Source organism: Physeter macrocephalus, chromosome 16, assembly GCF_002837175.3.
Source record: "Physeter macrocephalus isolate SW-GA chromosome 16, ASM283717v5, whole genome shotgun sequence".
NCBI lineage: Eukaryota > Metazoa > Chordata > Mammalia > Artiodactyla > Physeteridae > Physeter > Physeter macrocephalus.
Genome location: NC_041229.1, coordinates 77,189,485 through 77,199,219, shown reverse-complemented (window position 1 = coordinate 77,199,219; position 9,735 = coordinate 77,189,485). Strand labels below are relative to the sequence as shown.

Below are 9,735 nucleotides of genomic sequence, written 5' to 3'. Positions count from 1 at the left end.
ATCACCACTGCACCTCTGAGATTTACTGAGTGTGAACTTGCCTTTAACATTCTGAACATGCTCAGTCCTGTAAGTAAGGATCCCTTTTATTCTCTTATCCTATTAATTTGTTTTCTTATGTAAGAAAAACAGAGTCTTTGGTAAATCATTCAATTTTAAAGTAACATTCAAATCTTACAGAGAAAATGTTAAAAGTCCATTTGAGTCTGCACAAAACTGAAGAACAGGCATTGTTTGAATTTTACGCATCATTGATACATATCTTCAATAGACTCTCTTCTTAAAAGCACAAAGAATTCTACTGAAAAACTTTTTTTTTTCCTCTCTCTAATTTTCTGTCTCTTTTCCTACTCCTATTATTATTTGGCCCTGACTTTTAATAGAAATAATAGTTTTCCTCTTTACACACTAGGTAATAACTTGACCACCAACACATTTAGAGGGTTATTTATATTACACATTCTCTTTCAATCCAGAGAATGACATTCAGATAAAGGTTTTCTTCCAGCTTTCTACCGCTGAATATAGAGACTGTGCTTTAAATGAGTTTCATTGAGGCATTCAGCATTCAGTAGAACATGTTCACAAATCAAGTCTGACTAGGAGAAACGCTTCCAGTTATCATTTAAAAAGTCATATGTAGAAAGCCATACCTAGAAAATGATAGCTGAGGCATTTTTAAAATTGAAGACATATTATAAAACCTGCTGGCTTCCTTAATAAGCACATATCATGCACTTGGACACAATGTTTTGCTCATCTCTTAAATAAGTAATTTCATTAAAAAACATTCTAATGTCAACAGTACTTTTCCTAGAGGTATGGTAATAAATCAAAACCTCAAATTCAGTGTAAAAAGGTCCCCTAGATATTAGTAGGAGACAAGACAATGATAGATCTGTTTAAATGTAACACTAAGAGATTCATGACAACAGGTATATTTGGCACATACTGCTATCAGACAGAGTGTAATCAAAAATTCCTGCAAAATCTCCCAATTAAAATGCTTAGTATTTGCTAAGTGCAAGGTTTATCAAATCACAGTGAGAGGTGCCGCTGGCTGAATGGTAACTTGCACAGAGTTGCCCTGGTGGGGGTTTCCATTTCCTGCTGGCATGGTACAGTGCTTTCTCCCAGCAGCTTTTCGTTAATCTACAAGGACTCAATAAGCATATTACAAAACAGTAACAATTTGCTAAAATGGACTTAAGTGAAAACTGGCAGGTATTTGTTTTTAATTAAAGGCCAATGTGTCCTGGGCAACAGATGCCCAAATCTCTTTAGAGAGTACCTGGGAAATAAATATTTTTTAATGTTATACTTGTTATTTTTATTGAAAGCGGCACTTGGCTTCTCCCAGAGTGCAGCCTGCTTTGTGGATGTTACCACATTCATCTTCACAGCATGGTGAGCAGGTGTCAACTATGATTATCTTGGTTTTGCAGGTGGCAAGACAGAAACTCTGAGAAGTTACATGACTTGATCAAGGTCATAAAAGGACCTGAAGCTGCAGCTGCCCTGGACCAATTATGTTTCTTGTTTATTTAAACGAGGGGGACCTACTAATAGGAGACAGCAAAGGGAAAAGAGTATTTTTTAAACGACTGCTTACCATAATTCTAGTTTATATAGTATCCTTTAATCTTAATTAACACTGAAGATAAGGAAATTAAACTTTTAGAGAGAGCCAATGAAGTCCAACCTTGTGGAGCAAATTAAAAAACAGCCAAAATTTGAACCAAGATGATTCCTATGAATCTTTCCACTGTATTTTGAAGATTGTTTTTACTACTATGGCAGTTTATTTGTCTTTATTTGCCAAGGTACTGCATAGAAACAGCAATTATGATTAAGTTATCTGGGTTTAAGAAGATGAGAGAAGTAGGAGGTAACTGAATCCATCAATATCCAAATCTATCAATTTATACTCCCCCAGCCCAGAAAAGCAGCTTGCCTTAAGTATTCTAAATATTTTCCTATGGCGTCCCTACTATTGTATATCATAGCTGGCATCTGGAAGTTGACAGAGGATCTTGTCCCTTAAACTAGGTTTTACAGATGAGGAATCCATTTAAACATTTATCTGAGGACCAAATGTCTAGAAAGAAATTCCTCTATCCAGATTCCTTCTGTTCTTGCTGGAGGAGACTCCAGAGAGAAAAGTTTGACAAGCAGATATTGTGAACAAACTTACTACCCACTTCTCACATACACAACTAAAGATTAGCACCACCTATGGCTCACTCCTCTCACATTTTGATTTTAATTCCAAACATTAGACTCCTAAGGCAGTGTGTGTTTGAACTTGAGCAGAGATTGTAGAATGACCCAAGATTGCACGTGTTGAATTATTACATAAAGCTTATAAGTTCTTATGTATTTGCTGCTCATTTAGTGCCAACCTTTTCCAAGGAAAGTATTCTTAACAGGAATCTTATATGAAATTGTAGATTTTGTGGTGTGTGTGTGTGTGTGTGTGTGTGTGTGTGTGTGTGTGTGTGAAATCACAAGTAAAATCCTTTGCCTAAAAAGTTTTATTTGAGATATACAAAAAATAAAGTCATATAGTAAAGTCAAATAAGCTCACACTGCCAAAAGGGGAAACATAAATTTGAATAACCCCGAACCAATAAATGTTATTTGTTTTACACTAACACAGTGAACTGAGACTGATTCAGATCATTCTCTGATGTCAAAGAAAGCTAGAAAAGGAACATAAATCATAGTTGCCCAAAACATCTTGATCACATTATATCTATTGCAGGGTCAATTTCTATAATAAATGCTAATAATTCCCTAGAAATTTCACTCAATTTAATCCCAATAATAAGTGGATCACATCTAGGCAGTTTAATGTTTTCATAACTAATTTAATATGGGAATACTGATTAATGAGAATGGGTCAACCATGAAAATTTATAGTGGTTTATTGCTTATTTGAAATTGAAGTTTCAAGAACTAAGATGTTATATTTACTAAATTAGGAGAGAGGGTTGGTCTAAATACATTAAAGAGAGAGAAAGAGACAGACAGATACAGAGACAAGGAGAGACAGAAAAAGAGAGACAGAAGATTCTGTAAATACATTAAAGAGAGAGAAAGAGACAGACAGATACAGAGACAAAGAGAGACAGAAAAAGAGAGACAGAAAAAGAGAGACAGAAGATTCTTGCTCAAGCTAGAAGATGATGTAAGTTTAAAAGAAAAATTATTTATGAAAAAGAAAACTACTTAGGCAAGTGCCTTAAGACAAAGCAAATATCCTGTTTAAAATTTGGAACTAAAAACATTTCTAAATAAGAATCACAGAAGCACATCTGCTTCAGAAGCAAGTGGCACAGTTAAGTAGTGTAATTTTTATTTAGAGTCCAAAATATGAGACAAAATTTTAAATTTAGTGCCTCTTCATAATAGGGTTGACTAGATCAGGGTTTAGTGACTGGTTTTCCCTGTTCTAAAGAATGAGGTGATGAGTAACTTTCAAAGCAACAACTCCCTTCTAATGTTATTTCTGGGTTCATTTAAATCACTCATTTGAATCTCCATGAAAGTTATTTCAGAAAGAAGTGGAAGAAAAATGACAGTTAATTTTACTGCATCGGCAGATTTGGAGAAAAAAATTCAGATGTTGCATATTTTAATATTAGTATTCATGTTTGGTTCTTTTTTTTAGAGTTCTGATTTTCCTTTTGAAATATCCTTCCCCCCACCTCAAATTCTTTAAATTAGTTATAATAATTGATTTAAAGCCCTTGCTGCCATTTCCAATAACTGGGTGATCTTTTGGTCTACTTCTATTATTTTCTTTTGAATAAGGTTACATTTTCCTACGTTATTCTATATCTGTTAATTTTTAATTATATTCAGAACACTGTGTATTTTAAAAGAACGGTTAGAGACTATTGTATGGATATTTCAAGAGAGTGCAAGCCCTTTGTTTTATCTGACAGTCAGGATATGAGCTAATCTTTCTAATTTCTGCAGGAGTGGAGTTATTCTGGGCTGTGTTGCAAGTCCAATTTTAACTGTGATTAGTACTCCAACTACCAACCAACCTAACAACACAAGAGCTTCCTTCCTTTCTTTCTTTCGTCCTTACTCTTCCTTCCTTCTTTCCTTCCTCCCTTCCTTTTTACTTTGTGCTAATATTTTTATTTTGGTATAATAAAAAACTTAGAGGAAAATTGTAAGAAAAGTAGAAGGCATTACTGTATACCTTTTAATTGGACTTAACCAATGGTTTATATTTGTTCCATTTGTTCTCTCTCTCTCTCTGATCGCTCTCTCTCTCTCCTCCCTTCCTCCTGAAAAATGTAATTATATTTTATATACATTTTGTTTTCTATGAACACTCTGAGACCATTTTTTTTCTGAGCAATTTGTGAATATGTTGAAGTCACTGGGCCCCTTTACCTCTAAAAATTCACCTGTGCACTTCCGGACTGAGTGCATGACTTCCATGACCACCTGACACTGCATTTATCACTGACCCAATATTGATTAAACACTATTCTCTAATCCATAGTCTTCTGTAACTACATGTTTTTCTGTCCACGATCCAATCATATATATACCAAGCATTGTGTTAAGTTTTCGTGTGTCTGTAGTTGCCTAAAATATAAAGCAGTTTATCAACCTTTCTTTGTCTTTCCTGGCCTTGATATTTTTGCAGGGCAGTAATTTCATAGAATATTTTTAAATTTCTGTTGTCTATTTCATTTTTGTGTGGAAATTTTTTTAAAACAAACATCTTTTTATTGAAGTATAGTTGATTTACAGTGTTGTGTTGTTTGTCTAGTTCTTATGGCAATATTTAGGTTACACATTCTTTGGCAGGAATATTAAAAAAAAAAAAAAAATGACATGGTGTCCTTTCCAATGAATCCTAGTAGGAGGACTGTGGCTAACTTTGTTAAGGCGATATAGGCCAAGTTGCTTCACTATAAAATTACCATTTTTTCTTTGTAATTGTTTCATTTGGAGTTTTCTGAGAAAGCAGGTAGGATCAGATGGTCAAGAGACTTTTGGGAAATCATATTTGAGGAAAAAAATGGAAAGGGAGGCAGAGAAGGCAAGGAGAGGCCTCAGATCTAGACATGGGGGAGAAGGGGAAGGAAGGAGGCTGGGGAGGAAGGCTCTCAGCTGAAGCATAGTCTAAGAAACCTTCCGCCAAGCCAATGGGTGGCCCTGGAGCCAGGGCTAGCCTTAGAGGGGCCAAGTGTTTTAGGGTCGGATAGCTCTTTGTTGTGGGGAGCCATCCTCTGAACTGTAAAATGGTTAGCAGCATCCTCGGCCTCTACCCACTAGATGCCAGTAGCAGTCTCCCAGTTGTGGTTACCGAAAAGTATCTTTAAATATCACCAGTGTTACCTAAGGGATAAAATTGCTTCTAGCCGAGAACCACTGCTTTATACATGTAGGTCTTCTCCTATCTTCTGGTGAAAGTTCAGATCTCTGAAGACCACTCGTTGTCCACATAAGATTTCCCCTAAAGTTGTCCTTTCTTGCCTGATGGGGTGTGATTTATTGCTAAAGCCTCGTCTACATTCCCTGGGCATAAAACTTCTCTACAACGAGTGAGTCCTCCTGGGTCTAATGAGGAGTGATTTCAGCCGAAAGCCTTCCCCACGCTTACTGCAAATATAAGCCCTCTCCCGAGTGTGTCCTCTGATGAGTGCTGAGGGTCGCCTTATCAGTGAAGCCCCGCTCACTCTCCCTGCTTACACAGGGCTTCTCCCGTGAGTGTGTCCTCTGATGTCTTAGGAGGGCTGCCTTCTGGCCAAAGCCTCGGGCCACACTCAATGCACTCAAAGGACTTCTCCCTGGAGTGGGTCAGCTTGTGTCTGACTAGATTTGCTTTCCGGCTAAAACCTTGTCCACACTCAGGGCAAACATAAGCCTTCTTCCTAGAGCGTGTCCTCTGATGACTGATGAGTCGTGACTTCTGTCGAAAGCCTTGCCCTCATTCCCCACACACAAAAGGCTTCTCTCCTGAGTGTGTCCTCTGATGTGCAGTGAGAGTAGACTTAGGCCTAAATTCTCACCCACATTCCTAGCACACGTAACGCTTCTCTCCTGAGTGTGTCCTCTGGTGTGTGGTAAGGTTTGACTTATCACTGAAGCCTCGCCCACACTCCCGACACACAAAAGCCCTCTCTCCTGAGTGTGTCCTCTTGTGTTTAATGAGATATGACTTCTGACGAAAGCTCCAGCCACATTCATTGCACAAATGAGGACTCTCCCCTGAATGAATCCTCTGGTGTTTGCTGAGAGTGGATTTATCTCAAAAAAGCCTCCCACAGTCCCTGCAGACGTAAGGCTTCTCCCACGAGTGGGTCCTCTGGTGTGTGATAAGGTTTGACTTAGCCCTGAAGCCTCGCCCACACTCCTGGCACACAAAGGGCTTCTCCCCTGAGTGTGTTCGAAGGTGTCTGATGAGGATTGACTTCTGGCTAAAGCTTCGCCCACAATCCTCACATGCAAAGGGCTTTTCCCCAGAGTGCGCCATCTTGTGTGTGACTAGGTTTGACTTCTGGCTGAAGGTGTGCCCACACTCTCTGCAGAGGTAAGGCTTCTCCCCCGTGTGTGATCTCTTGTGTGTGATGAGAGTTGATTTATAGCTAAAGCTTTGGCCACACTCACTGCAGAAATAAGGCTTTCCTCCTAAGAGAGTCCTCTGACGACTAAAGAGAGTCAATTTCTGGTTAAAGCCGAGCCCACAATTTCCACAAATGACTACCTCAAATCTCGAGATTTCTACCCACTTTAATGCTTTGTCTGTTTCTAAAGGTTTTGGCTTCCCAGATGAGCTGAACCTTATTTCCATCACTGTCTTGCTTTCCCTCGAGCTTAATAGCTGTTCTTCAGATGGGCTGGAGAAAGTTCTTGAGGTAACTCTCTCCCTTGTCCTCCCAAACAAAGATTTGGAGCCACCTTCTCTGTCTTCACCTTCCACTCTGTCACCCCAGAAGCTTTCATAAGAGAATAGCTGCAGCTGCTGCTTCTGATCTGCTGGGCAGAGATCTGCTCTTTGGAGGGTTCCTGCAAACAAGCCGGGACAGATTGGAAGGTGATGATCATGCAGCACATGTTGATGCAATTGCTGACCACAGAAGACCAGAACGGAGGAGGAATAAGGTGGAATTTCTGGCTTTGGATCTGCTGAACAGGGGCTGGGCTGATATCCTCTCTCCTCTTTCCAGGGCTCTTCTCCATACTCTAGCAGAATGACAAGTGTTGGTTTGGAAAATGAAATTCCCAAGGAGACTAGGTTGCTGTAGTTTTGCAGAATCACTTCCCTGTACAGGGTCCTCTGAGCATGACTTAACAGCTGCCACTCTTCCTGGGTGAAGTCCACAGCCACATCATGGAATGACACGAATGTCTCTTCTCTCCTGGCTTTCAAGAGCCCCAAGGCCATTATTCTGGTCCCCTGAATGTTCTCCCTGGAGAAAGGTGAGGCTAAAGTCTTGGGGACACGCTTGCAAAGTCTATCCCACGGCAAGTGTGACAATGGTAAGGGATGCCGAGTTAGAGGCAGCCTGCTATATCACCTATCTTTCTTTTAGAAGTTATATAATTTTAACTTTTCCATTAAGGGTATGCTCTGTCTCAACTTCATTTTTTGTGTTTGGTGTATGATAGAGGTCAGTTCATTTTTTTTCCATATAGATGTCAAGTTACTCCAACATTTCATCAAGAAGATTTTCTTGGTGCCGCCCCGCCCTCGGCCCCACCGCTGGCTCTGTTCCTCACGCTGCAGCCCCCGCCGTAGCCGCCGCGGAGCCCACTGCCACCGCTTCTGAGCAGAAGATGGCTGTGCCTCCCACGTATGCTGATCTTGGCAAATCTGCCAGGGATGTCTTTACCAAGGGCTATGGGTTTGGTTTAATAAAACTTGATTTGAAAACAAAATCTGAGAATGGACTGGAATTTACAAGCTCAGGTTCAGCCAACACCGAGACCACCAAAGTGACCGGCAGTCTGGAAACCAAGTACAGATGGACCGAATATGGTCTGACGTTTACGGAGAAATGGAACACTGACAACACACTAGGCACGGAGATTACTGTGGAAGATCAGCTTGCATGTGGCCTGAAGCTGACCTTCGATTCACCCTTCTCACCAAACACTGGGCAAAAAAAATGCTAAAATCAAGACAGGGTACAAGTGGGAACATATCAACCTGGATTGTGATGTCGATTTTGACATTGCCGGGCCTTCCATCCAGGGTGCTCTGGTGCTGGGTTATGAGGGCTGGCTGGCTGGCTACCAGGTGAATTTTGAGACTGCAAAGTCTTGAGTGACCCAGAGCAACTTTGCAGTTGGCTACAAGACGCATGAGTTCCAGCTTCACACTAATGTAAATGATGGGACAGAGTTTGGTGGCTCCATTTATCAGAAGGTGAATAAGAAGTTGGAGACTGCTGTTAATCTGGCCTGGACAGCAGGAAACAGTAACACTCGCTTCGGAATAGCAGCCAAGTGCCAGATTGACCCTGATGCCTGCTTCTCGGCTAAAGTGAACAACTCCAGCCTGATAGGGTTAGGATATACTCAGACCCTAAAGCCAGGTATCAAACTGACACTGTCAGCTCTGCTGGATGGCAAGAATGTCAACGCTGGTGGCCACAAGCTTGGTCTAGGACTGGAGTTTCAAGCATAAATGAATACAATCATTTAATTTTAAACTATTTTGCAGCATAGCTACCTTCAGAATTTAGTGTACCTTTTAATGTTGTATGTCTGGGATGCAAGTATCGCTAAGTATCATGTTAGACTTCCAGGTTAAAGATGATTCAGCTTTAGGGTGTTACCCTTTCAGAGGTACAGAAGAAACCCAATTTCAAAAAAGGTCCTTTCAGCTGTAGACTTGAGGGGGAGCTTGCTGGCCTCTCTAGAGATGTCAGGTTTCTTTTTTACCTAGAAATGGCTGCAAGTGGAAGTTGATAATTTGCAGGCACTTTGTAATTTGTAAATTCGTATTGAGTAAATGAATGAAATTGTGACTTCCTGAGAATTGAACCTTGGTTTCCTACCCTGATTGAGGAGAGGCTGTTTGATGGTGTATACAAACTCATCTGAAAGGGACTTGTTTAGGCAGGGACTTTTTCCACCCCAATCCATCACCTCTTTTACACCAAAAGTAGTCTGCAGGGCGTGGTAGCTGTTTCTTTTGTGCCATTTTGGGGTGGAGAAGGTGGATGTGATGAAGCCAATAATTCAGGACTTAACTGTGTTTTTTCTCATGTTGTGTTTTTTTGCCCTTGCACCAGAGTATGAAATAGCTTCTAAGAGCTCCAGCTGCAAGCTGGGAAGAGTCTCGGTGACTGTAATCACATGGTGACAACACTCAGAATCTAAATTGAACTTCTGTTGTATTCTCACCACTCAGTTTATTTTTTAGCAGTTTAATGGGTACATTTTAGAGTCTTCCATTTTGTGTGGAATTAGTTCCTCCCCTTCAAATGCTGTAATTAACATCACTTAAAATAAAACTTGAATAAAATATTGAAACCTTAAAAAAAAAAAGATTTTCTTTCCCTTTTGAATCTCATTGGCACTTTTGTTAAAACCAATGGGTTATACAAGTATGAATTGATTTCTTGACTCTATTCTGATCTCTGCTCTGTCTGCTAGCTTTATATGATTGTCTGCATTTGAGCTGGAAGACTTGGCTGAAGTTTCAGATAGGTTTGCTTCATTACCGCTTTTGATCTCACAAAGTCCTTGAAT

General features: G+C 40.0%; 1 protein-coding gene and 1 pseudogene across 1 annotated transcript; one reads left to right on the top strand and one right to left on the bottom strand.

Moving 5' to 3' along the window:
• Positions 1-5,631: 5,631 nt before the first annotated feature.
• LOC102976408 (zinc finger protein 133-like) lies at positions 5,632-7,420 on the bottom strand (annotated as a pseudogene).
• A 302-nt stretch (positions 7,421-7,722) lies between these two features.
• LOC102974857 (voltage-dependent anion-selective channel protein 1-like) lies at positions 7,723-8,667 on the top strand. The gene is given in 2 exon segments (XM_055091533.1): positions 7,723-8,133; positions 8,135-8,667. Coding segments are annotated over 2 exon segments (852 nt in total). The 5' UTR covers positions 7,723-7,812; the 3' UTR covers positions 8,666-8,667.
• The last annotated feature ends 1,068 nt before the right edge of the window (positions 8,668-9,735 follow it).